The following is a 12,332-nucleotide window of genomic DNA, read 5'->3' as shown; positions in this document are numbered from 1 at the left end:
CAATATAATTTCTTTTGAAATTGCTGTTGTAATAATGTATATATAATTACACAAAAAGCTTCCAATGTGATAACTGGTATTTTTCTCTCTAGCCACAGCACAAAGCCCTGGTATTACTGTGCTATTTTGAGGTGGTTTACAAATGAGATTGAAAGGTTTTTTTGTTAGTCATTCTTCCTCCCTCTCACTAGGCACATGGACCAAATCCTGCAAACACTTGCACGTGAGAAGCAATCACTGATCAGCAATCTTCAGAACTCTACCGGTTTGGACACAAACGTAATGGGACAGACTTTAAGCAATCAGTCACATGGTGAAAGAATTGCAGGATTTTGGTCACAGCTTTCTCTTTAGAATAAAGCAATACACTATCTATTTCTTGAATGCAGTTTTATTGCTGTGAATAGTCTGCTTTTGTCCATCACTTTTGCCCACCTCCAAAAATCAGGATTTTTTACAGGACTTAGCACGTCCTGTGAGAGCTGCGCTGGATGTTCAGAAGCTCTTCATTTCCTCAGGTTCCCAGAGCTCTGCCACCTCTTTCTGGTCTATCTTATCTCTACCACTGCAGCTCCACAAAACTATTTTCTCTTTGTCCAGTCGAAGCAGAAACTACAAATGAAAAGCCATCACCTTCCAAAACCTCCTTTCCGTGAACAGACCCACAAAACAACTGACAGCAAAAAACTTGAAGGTGACCAGGGACATGGGAAGGCCACCACTCTCAGAGGCCTCCCACACTGACTGCCAGAGACATAGTGTGCTCGTGCTCTCCAATATCTGTGCATCATCAGAGACATCTGAGAGGACATGGAAAAAACAGACTAACAAGCTTAATAAAACGTAGAAGGGAGGGAGACACTGGACATTGTTTGCATGAACAATGTAGTCAAAAAGCCCCAGAACCAACCATTCGAACTTCTTAGGAAAGCTGACAGAGCGTAACAACAAAAGAGGTCTTTTTTCCGGCATCTCTTCCAAGAGCATGTGCTGCCTGGGATTACCCTACCAATCTACATGTCAGCAAGGTTGGTCCCAGCACCAGGAAATCAGCTCTTCTGATTAGGGGCTGAACTGGCTTATTGCAAATTTGGAAGCGCAAAGCAAGCTCAGCAGCTTCATGGCATATCATTCAGGTCAGTAACAAATCCTTGAATTTTTTAGTATTTATAAGGGCATGATGATCAGTATAAATGAGCATAACAGCTAGAGATAGGAAAATCTGATCCTGCTGTTCAAGCTATGCTCAGGCAACTGAAGGACACAGATACAGAAGCAATATAGTTTAGTGCTTATTACTAAGCAATTAAAGCTGTTGTACCAGGCAAAAGATGGGCCAAAATCAAGTGTTTATTCTAACGTATCTTTACAAGATTTCTTTTCACAGACCAGAATAAGGGGTCCTAAGACAGAAAATGTTTTGTGAATTAGCACAATGAATTACTACCTGTTCCTGCTTAAAACTGTAACTTAAACTGTGTATTACTATGCTTCTAACACCTATATTGTAACTGTTTTGTACAGGTTTTATGCACTTCATGAAAGAAACAGCAGAGTAAGACTTACCAGGTGGTCTGACAATGAGGAGGGGATTGTCTAGAAGAATGAAACAAATAAAAAATTTAATATTTTGTTCCAAACCTTGTTTTATAATATGAAACACACAGTGTCACTCAAGAGAACGCCAGTTGCAGAGTACCTGCCTTTAGCTACGTTATGAATGTGGGATTTACATGCCTCGTCAATTTGCAGAGCTAATGAGTGTTTGTTATTCCACTGTTTTTCTCAGTTGATGAAACTTGCCACAGGATTGTATATGTATTCTGATACTGTAAAAACACTACTGAGATCAGTACCAAAGTTCAAAGCCAGCTTTGAAACAGATTTCCTCTTCTCAGAAGGTCCTCAGAGCAGGAGGACAGTTTCACTGTAGGCTTCTGAAAATATAGTGTAAGTTACACCTGCAGGCCTACCTTCCAAAGGGAAACATAACCTAGCTCTTGTATGTAAATCTCGGTCTCAGACATCCATGATGTTTAGTACGGTTGTTTAGTGGTCTTCATAAATATGTGAAATTTATCATTTTAACTCTTTTTGTCATAGTGACAGAATTTTTGCAGGAGTCCCCTGGGCAGTGCAGGGTGTTCTGTCCATACCTCAGGAGCTTCTGCTCGCTTGAAATATTCTCTTTTTTGAAGAAAGAAGGATGGAATAGGTATGGAGTAAGGATAACAAAACAACACGATCTAATGCATTAGCTTGTCTGTATTCACTACATTGCAGTTTCTGTCATCTCTTAACTAAGCCTTATTGTGCACAAAATACCTGAAAAAAACCCATGGTACTTGTCTACCATGGGGAAGAAAAATTCCAGGGGGTTTTACATTTGATGAAAGAGAACAACGGTTTTCTGTTCTCTTCAGTGGGTTACCAGGGGTAAGATCGAACATTTTCAATAAGCTGCTTGATCCTATGATGGCATTCTTTATTGAATATTTTCATCAGCTCAAATCTTTCAATTGCACTAGAAGACCACTCTGAACAAACAACTTCTGTCTCTTCTGACCGACTCCATCACTGTAACTATACCATCTGGCTTTAGATTTAGCAACTGCTTTTGTACTTGTGCCAGCTGGAAAGCCACCTTTGGCCACATGACAAACGAAAGATCAGTGCTGCCAATAAAACTTTAAATTTGGTGGATTTAACCTGTTAAATAAAGCTCACAAGGGAGCTGATTTTGGATAGGAAAACGAGGCATTCAGGCCCATATACTGGCAGCCAGCTAATCAGCACAACTCCCTGCAAGACACAGCATGTCCAACATTAAACATTATGCTTGGATTTATACTTGAGCTTCTTACTCCTTTAAAAAAAATCTGAATATGTTATGCAGGACCATTTACTTATCTTGCATTTTTGTCTCCTTACTGTGAAGACTTACTTCCATGGTTCTTAATGGAGCTTCTGAAGCAAGCACTACAGGGTGAAGTCAAATGAGCAAAGGCAGAGACTGCTTAAACCCCATGTCATCAAAAGGGCAAAATTCGCAAGAGACAACAGACCTTTCGCTCAAGTAAAGACTGAAAAATTTGTCCTTTATTATTCAGCCGAGTCACTGGCCTCTAGCTCAATGGAAGAAGAAGAAGAAGAAATGGATAAAAATAGTTCATTTAACGTACTATTTTTAGAGGGGGTGTTGCTCTTGAACGCACTATTAGCCCTGAGCAGCATGCCTTGTCAAAAAAAGAACGGAGAACTTTGCCCGCCTGATGGAACAATTGTTTCCTATATTTCTTCCAGAGACAACTGCTTCCAACTGTTCAGCTGTTCACAATTAGGAAGCTAATTTACTAAACGTTTGGTCAATCTATCAAAGACATTAAACTTCCCATTGCTTCTGTATTGTTGAACATTAGTAGTCTTTTGTATTTTAAATTCAACTTCCTGTTCCCCTGAAGCTCACTTTAATGTCATTTATATTTTCATAGTGGCATTAGGAGTGCATATTATTTTCCTAGCTTTACTGAAAACAAATAATTAACCTAAAAAAAAAAAAATCTCAAAGCAGCAAGTTCATGATAATCACCGTTATTACTGTGCTGGTTCCAGTCATTGCCCTGCCACATCTGTTATTAGGAACTCAGTTTTGAGATGAAAATAAAAAGCAAAACATACCAGATTCTGTGATAAATGAGACTGAAGAGCTAACGGGTCCATAACCAAAGGGATTCTTTGCTTGGACTTTAAAATAATACCTGAAACAAAAAGAGAGGGAAAATAAGATTAAAACATTGATTCCACTGCAATGGGTAAATTATAAATAATACTAAAACAGGGTGAGAATCAAACCAGCAGAATTCCACTGAGTTTGGGTGTCCTTTGCATTAAATGGAGTTGAATACTGAGCCAGAGTACGAGCTGGCTGTTGTAGACAAATTTCTCCTTTTTGCAATTGCTCTCATGCATATTTTTGGATCGTTCATTTATATCATCCCTTCCAAAAACCACACACAACTACATCCACTTTATACAAAACAACCAATAGCAATAGACTAAAAGAAAAAGTTGCAAGGAAATTAAATTCTGATCTCAGGAACAGTTTTAAACCAGATTAACTCCTACGAAAGCAGTGGTGTAAACTGCAAACTAAAACTGGATCAGATTTATATGAGATCAGAAGCTAAGCTTTTGACCTTTCTGTAAAGACTCTAGCAGCATTAAGCTCACAATACTTGAGTAATATGAGAAACCTTCACATGTTGCCTTATTGATTCCCCCAAAGTATTTAAATCACATGCTTAACTCGAAGCACGACTCGCCACTAGAACTCCATTCTTTGCTTGATAGAAGCAAAATTATCCACACCCTTACAGAAGAATATGTGTAAGCACATTTCCAAATACAATGATTTTTAGTTGATGCCTACCCTGACTTTTTTTTTCCCCAGATTAATGTTTTCTTCCTTCCCTTTTATCTTTGTATCCAGTCCAGCAGAAACCAATTAGAATGGAAGATTACTGTAAAAGTTTCCAGCACAGGATTTTTAAAGTGCCTGACTTTAGGTTTTCCTTTCTTGCCTGCTTGCTCAATTTCGTTCTTGTAAAGAAATTAATAAAAGAAAAAAATTACTGCGCCTCTGTAATATCCACATAGCATTTGGATTCTGATTTAGCCTCTCAGTTTATGCACCAAGCGTGGACACCATCCACATTAAAAACTTCACTCCCCTTTCCTCCCTTTTGTCCACAAGAGATGAGAGTAGACCTTGCAACGCAAGAGTGTAACATGGTTTAATGCCACGTAAGATGCTCATGCTTTACAGCCTACCAGGCAGCAGGAAAATTCAACACAATCCTGTTGCGAGAACTTTGCTGGTTTTATTCTGCCACTCAATTTTTACTGCGTGCCATCAGATGTATCTGTTCCTTAGGGACTCAGCCACAGAGCAGGGCCTGGAGGTCGCTCCGGAAAGGACCCTCCCTGGCCTAAGCACCAGCTAAGCTCATCCAAAACTATTCACAATGATAAACCAGAGGGGACCCGGTTGAACCAGCCTTTGGCAAAGGTTCAAAGGCTGAAAAGGAAAAGGCTGAAAAGATGTGCCAATAACATCCACTTCTTCAGCAGAAGGGTGGCAGTCACGTGAACACTGGGTTTTGCTGTGAAGCAAGCTGGTTATCTCCAGGGTACGTGCCAGGGCATCTTCTTGTTCACTCTGTAAAAATTACAGGTGGGTCCTCTAGGTGAGATCAATGTGGAAGCCACAGGAGTTGAAATATTCTGGGCTTCATCCGTGGCACGAGCTTTACCTCCTATCTGTGCCAGACCTGGAGCACATGCATGGTCAGACCCTCTGCGGGACATGCCCCCCGACCCTGCTGTGTCTCACAGCCGACACCAGAAACCGGCTCCACTCCTGCTTTCTGCAGCCAATTCTGCCTGTAATTAATGACTATACGATGCTCACAAACGACTCACGGCTTTCTTTTAAAAGACACAAACACTGTGGGAAAAAGAAGCCACGTTAAATAGTGAAATTTAGCAAGGCTGTGCTTTTTGCTCACGCCTAGCACAATCCTCTTGCTGGCAGAAATATTTGCCCGTGGTTTTAACTATTGACCTTGATTTCTTGACCACAGCTTCTGAGTGTTTAGCATGGCTGGAGACAGAGAAGATGGGAGGCAAAAAAGCCCCCTGTGTGCTCCTCTACTTCTGGCCACCCGAGCAGAGCACGGCAGCCTGAACACTGCTTTAATCCCCTGAGTTGCCAATGCTCTCGTGGGACACCTGCATCCATCCACACCTCCTTCACCCACTTACACCTTCTCCACCCGGATCAGGGCAGGGGCCGGCCCACAGGGATGGGACACAGGGCAGCGATTCCTCACGCTGGCTACTGAAATGGCCGCAATACAGCACCAAGCTGTACTGGCTTGGCCCAGCACTTGGTGTAACTACTTCAGAAGAGCAGGAGCAAAATGTTTTCCAGCTCACATCTTTTCCGTAATGCTTCAAAGCACAGTGAAAACATCTGTATGGATACCTGACTTCCCACTGCTTCCAAAGAAGTATAATTAGATACCACCTTTGCAACACAGTGGCACGTTCTGAGCAACCCTTTCAATGCACTTAATACGTGTGTATTAATGCTAGCTTCAAAACATTCCCATGAGATACGTAAGTGCGATGATCCACATCTGAAATAGGAGAGAGCAGCCCAAGAACCTCGTGCACCTGTTCAAGTGGGGAAAAACATGCAGTTTTGTACCTAATGCGTAATGCGTAGGAACTGATTACCTACGCGATCAGGGCAACTGTGCATTCAGGTGTCCTGTTATGTATACAGAAGCCTGTCTGGGACACATGATTGCTCAAGTTGCCTGCCTGACTGTCTGGAAAAAAAAGCAATGAAGTTATGAGTACATTTTTCTTCACTAAATTGGAAAACTAGTTCCGAAGCCTTTATATACACGAGAAGCCTCTAGTCGTGCCAGAAAGACAGCCAGGTCTCATGACTTGCTGACCTGTGATTTAAACATAGATGATCCTATGATTGCTATATTAAGAATTTCAATAAAATAACGCAGTCAGGATATATTTCTTTCTCAGACATGACAAATAAAATAGAAATTGCCAAAGCCTTTCTAGATCCAGGCATCTGACATTTTCATTAGTCAGAATCCTTCAGCTGATGAATTTGCCAGGAAATCTCAAGTCAGTATAACTCAACTGTTCTTTATCACATAAATACATGAACAAAATTTGTAATATATAAGTTGATTGCACTTTGATTACACTTTGCTTAGGTAGAATTGCAATGAATTGTTACCAATAGGCACAGAAGAATCACAGCTGCAACAGATGCAATACCATTCGCTGTTCATTTTCAATACAGACAAGAAAAAAGCTTTTCCTCCTAAGAATAAACTTCCTTTGAGATTTTATATATTACTTCTACTGACATGTCAAGAAAGGACATAGTAAACTATAATAGGGTAATGAATATGTAATATTTTTATTCATTTAGACTATATGACTAATCGTATCACTGTACCTGTCACTTGGAGTAAACCAATTTTATGACTTAATTCAAGGTGTCTCCCTTCTGTTGGAATTAAGCAGCTGGCACTCGCAGCCACGAAGTGAGATAATCAGTCAGCACGCTAATTAGAAAAGCAGCTGTTTTTTAAAAAAATCAGTTAGCTGTAAAATCCTTCTTCCAGCCTCTCTGAAGGCATGCCTCCATGGACCCCCAGCTGCGCGCCCCATCCAGTGGCAGGCTGAGATGGAGGGATGCCAGCCAGCCCTGGGACGCACAGCGGCACCGTCCGCACGTGCTGCAGGTGGCAGGGCGGGAGCCATCGCACCGCGACCGCGTGCCAGCCACGGGGACGGTGGGATGGCTGCTGCTGGACCTCCATCAGCACTGGGTGAGAGCCAGGGTGGACATGCAGAGGGCACACACAGAGCAGGCGGCTGCTGCCCGCGGGAGGGGAACCGGCATGCCCGACCCCGTGTCTGAGAGGGAGAGACACGTGCTGCCCGGGAAGGGCAGGGGACGAGCCGATGTGACAGCACCCCACAGACCCACCGCCCAGCAGGACCAGTGGATGAGGGGGAAAAGAGGCCGGGAGGGGTCGGGAAGGACAGGCAGGTTTCCTCCCACCAGCACGTGGAGAGGGCAGCAGGGCCTGAAACCCTCCTCCTACAACTGCACAACCCTCCAGAAGAAAAACAAGTAAATCAGCTGCCTGCAGGTTCACAGGCTAGTGCAAGGTGTCTCCTTCCATCAGAAATGGCCTAGCACTACATCCGTCATGAATATTTACAACAAATATTATAATAAGACACTACAGCAGAGCTGGAAGAGGAGGTTCCTACACAGCTGGTGTGAGGTAGGTATGTGCCACACAGATCTACCGCTTGCACAGGACAAGGGTTTCATTGACATCTTACCTCTTTTGCGCTGCTCTGGTGACACACAGCAGCCAGCTGTGGCTGATGCTGCTTGTCGGACATATTGCGGCTTTGCTTTAACAGAGATACAGAAAGGAAACAGAAATTTTGGGTGCATCTGGCCCCCAGAGCCAGAAGTTCCAGGCTCTGTTTGCAGTTGTGAGCCCTGAGTAAATGTTTGAGAGCCTCTTGTGAAATGCTCTGTACAATACTGGAATTGGCAGCAGGTACTGTGGGATCAAAATGTCCCCGGAGGGAACAAAAAACAAGTGGACAGGGAAGAAGATTTGATGAGACGTGGAGATACGGTGGTAAAGGACGGTGTTTTAAATCATGAGACTATCTAGCCGCTCCCATCAGGCACTGACACAGTTTTCCTGCAAAAAGGCAGGAAAAAGCCTAACCATGTTCAAGAAGGAGATTGAAATGTTCATCACGAGGATTATAATGTTTGTGACTGCAGGAGACTGGATTTAGTGGTTGAGTGGATGCTGTCCAGCCCTTCGCATCAGTCTTCTGTGACAGCCGAGAATTAAAGTTAGAGAAGGGACATTGTCAAGACTGCCGTTTTTAAGATTTAACAAGGTTTAAAGTCATTTTAGTGTTTACAATCACATGTCACAAGGAAGCAGCTCCTGTGCCCACTGAAGCTGACCAGAGTTTTGCTAATGGAAAAACTTCCATTTCTCAAATGGAGGTTAGACCAGGCCTAGGAAGAAAACTTATGACACTAGTTAAACATAGACTTCCGTTTTGTTTGTAAAACCTAAACACCAGGCAGATGTTTTCCAGGATATGTTGACAGCTTCAAATCTTCTCTGGGGCTATGTTCTGCCAAGATGCCAACCCGTTTCTGATACACTGCGCACGCCACAAGATTGCACCACCAATAGCCCCTCATGGGACACCCAGCCGTCAATAGCATCTGCATACAGTAAATCCAACTTAATCAGAGATTTCTCAAAAAATGCTCTAACAATACAAACGCAACATTTTTAGACTAACTTCAGATTTCACGCCGTATTTTCTTAGTTAAGCATGGGGTCTTTTCCCAGTGGTTAGGGAGTTATTTTTAAGACAAAAAATATGCAATCAATTCAGTCTGTGGATTTGGAGAATGTAAACGAGATTGGCCGATACACACAATTTCTCTGTTGTAAAAAACCCTCCTTCTCCACCACAGACCCCCCATGAAGCCTTTATTGCCTCCACAGAGTGAACAACTGAGGCCAATGGATTATGCCATTCTTCAGTAAGATGCTGGGGAAATAATATGCTTAAAACAAATAGCACTTGCTCGAATCTCCCTACTTTGAAACAGAACCTTAATATTCGACATGGGAGTTACTAGGTTCATGGACATGCGTGAACCTATAACCTTGCTGTTCCTATAAAACTCCATTCAAATACAGCCAAATAGTGACTTTCTGAACCCTGGAGTTAACGTATGTCTCAGCAGATGTATCACAGGTTGGCAGCTCAATTCCCACTAATTCCCCTCACGGAGCGTGGCCAGGACAGCGGCTGCAGGGCTCCTGGGGGCTTTCACTGCAACCGCTCTTTCTGGCGACCTTGAGCCCTTGAGACGTTGGGCACAAGAAGCAGAGAGCTATCACTGGCCTTCAACACTGTCCTTGGGGCAGCAGGAGAGGGAGACTTGACTGAAAGACAGTGAAGAGGCGAGGAGCTGCGGCTGGAAGGTGCAAGTGGCAGAGAAGCAAGAGACAGAGGAGCCCGGCCGGGGGAAGCTGGGACATACAGGCAATGCCTCCCTGGCCTGCATGGGGGACCGGGTGAGAGTGGAGGAGCGAAAACTGGTAAAGGGGAAAAGGGATGTACAGGAGTCTGGGATGTGGAGGCAGGAACTAGGACTAGTGGCAGGAGGAGAGAGGTTTAGGGAAAGCGTGTCCTCAAGTCACAAGGACGTGGACGTACAAAGGCAGGAGGGTCTGCACCCGCTTCCCTCACTATCTAGGAACAGAGTTTAGGAGATCTTGTTATAACAGGTGAAAACCATACCTGCCCCATACCTCCCTCCATACATTTGTAACAATGATGTTTTATAACAAGGGCACTAGCAGATGCAGAGCATACAATTGCAGCTCTCTACTGTGCAAGTAATATTGCTTTAATGCACCATGAACCATTCTAAAGGACTTGCACTGAGGTCTAGATTATTAACCTTCAGAATAGGTGGCCTTTTTTTATCTCTTGTATTCGTAAGAAAAAGCCTCATGAAGTGTGTGACTGACAGCACTGTAGACAGAACAGGAGAGGATAAGATGGCACAAAGTTTTTCCTGTATCATCTTATTTCTGTTTTTCTAACTCTTTCGGTGTCCTGTGTGTGCTTATCCTACCTCTCCATACACCTTTTGCTTGCTAATTTCCCGGGTCTTTGACGCTACAGGTGTCCTCTGGTGGACGTGTCCTTGGTACACCTGCCTAAGGAACTGCTGCTGAAGTTGCTCTGGTGCTGGCTCTCCCAAAAAGATGCCATGTCCTCAGAACTCTTTGACTGGAAGGAAATCTTCGGGGAGGAGACAGGGGAGCAGCACCCCCTTCTTAACACATACTGTGATTTCTTGGTGCTTGGATGTTTCAGGGCCAGCAGGAGCAGCTGCAGCGGCAAGGTGTGTGTGAGTCTATGCTGAAATCAGGGCTGTGCAGAGGAGCACTATAACGTGGTCAGAAAAAATATGCCTGGTCATATTTGAGACCCAAATGCTACACTGCACTTATGAAATTACTTTTCATAATTTATTGATTTTATCTTATTTTATTATTTAATCTATTAAGATTTTAGATGAAGGTTTCATATACAAAGATGAAGATATACATAGATGAAGATTTAATCTATTAAGATTTTAGATGCTCAAACAATTCTCTGTTTTCTAGGTTGAGGTTCCCAATTCTGCTTTTAACCCACAGAACCTTCCCTTTGTCTATAAATCATCTTGGAAAGAAAAGGTACTTTAGGTGACACCGTTTCTCTCTTCTGTGTTGCCCTGGCACAAACACTATGTGCCTGTTCTAGGAGTGGATGTTCTGATCTGTAGCTCGTCATCAAGTGAGGCACGCTAGTCCCAGCCCACAATGCCAGTGCATCTCCCACGTTACCAAATATGTGAGCAACACCTGCCGCCAGTGTCTAAGAGACTGTAGTCATCAGCACGTGAAGAGCAATCACCTAGCCCAAGGCAGCACTGAAAATATTTCAGACTCAGAATTTGAGAAAAAAGTATGAGAGCCTCTGTCAAAAGAAGTAATTTTAATGTAATCCCTTTGTGGCCATTTATTTCCCACCCAACTGTCATGAACTGTTCCAATATCACGCAAAGCATGCATTCTTGTTCTGCCATTTCAGCGAGATTTTTTGCAAGATAAAGACCTAAAGTTCCTGCCAAACTGACTTCTGAGCAACTGCCATGGCCTCATTACATGCCACCAAGCCTTCTCTTCCAGCACAACTCATGTGAACAGATAGCAAAAACAGACCAGAGAGTGGCACCTTTCCCCACCAGTCCCTAGGTATCGAGTCTTGGCCACACCAGTGTGTGGTAATGGGCACATCACATGACACCAAGGGTATTCCAAATTTAATTCAGTTATGCATAAGACTAGAAAATGCATTTTTAAAATAAGATTTTCTCTCCTACTGATAAGTGTTTTTATATACACAAACATATATACACGTACACAGAGTCATCTGCTCCAGGGTTAATATAGTAAAGGTATCATGTAAATAGCTGTGCGGTTTATAAAACAATTTGCTGTCAAACAGAATGAGTAAAATCTAGATCAGATATAAAAATTTATACTAAGGCCAAGAAAAACAATTGACAATTCTCAAAATTTGTTTTACTTCCCTAACAGAACTGAAAAAGAGCGGATAAAATCCCTACCGTGTGTTGGGCTTCAGGTTCTCAATTGGCAGATGAGTAGTCCCTGCAGTCCTGGTTGACCACTTATTCTTTAAAAAGTCATCGTAGGATGCACTGTAAACCAGATAGCCTGTAAACAGGAAAGACAAATAGTTGTGAGGATTCTAAATAAATTTTAAATTAATTATATCCCTAGGTGTCATGGTAGATTTTATGGGTTGAAAGGAGTGGAATCATCTTTGTATATGAAAGTGATTTGATGCCTAACTCTCCTGGAAAATCCGAAGCTACAAGAATTGCCTGTCATTAGCTAATAAAGATGGAGCATTACATTAGAGGATGGTACCCAGGTGCGAATTCTGATTTAAAACACAGTGAAGGCAAAAAGATGACAGAGGCAACTCATTCGCTGTTTTAAGTGATACCCTACTGTGCAGAAACTAATATAGTTAGAAATACCACGGTTGCTTTGGGGAAAAAAAAAAAAAAG

The 12,332-nt window shown here is 42.7% G+C and overlaps 1 protein-coding gene across 1 annotated transcript in view; it reads right to left on the bottom strand.

Moving 5' to 3' along the window:
* FNDC1 (fibronectin type III domain containing 1) overlaps nucleotides 1-12,332 on the bottom strand; it is a 53,955-nt gene that overhangs the window by 3,800 nt on the left and 37,823 nt on the right. Inside the window, exons 13-15 of the mRNA XM_075147913.1 lie at nucleotides 11,864-11,972; nucleotides 3,679-3,758; nucleotides 1,567-1,596 (exon numbers count right to left, since the gene is read on the bottom strand). Coding sequence (XP_075004014.1) covers nucleotides 1,567-1,596; nucleotides 3,679-3,758; nucleotides 11,864-11,972 — 219 coding nt within the window. The remainder of the gene's footprint in view (nucleotides 1-1,566; nucleotides 1,597-3,678; nucleotides 3,759-11,863; nucleotides 11,973-12,332) is intronic.

Source organism: Calonectris borealis, chromosome 3 (assembly GCF_964195595.1).
Source record: "Calonectris borealis chromosome 3, bCalBor7.hap1.2, whole genome shotgun sequence".
In the NCBI taxonomy this organism is placed as follows: domain Eukaryota; kingdom Metazoa; phylum Chordata; class Aves; order Procellariiformes; family Procellariidae; genus Calonectris; species Calonectris borealis.
This window is presented reverse-complemented; position numbering and strand designations above follow the sequence as displayed.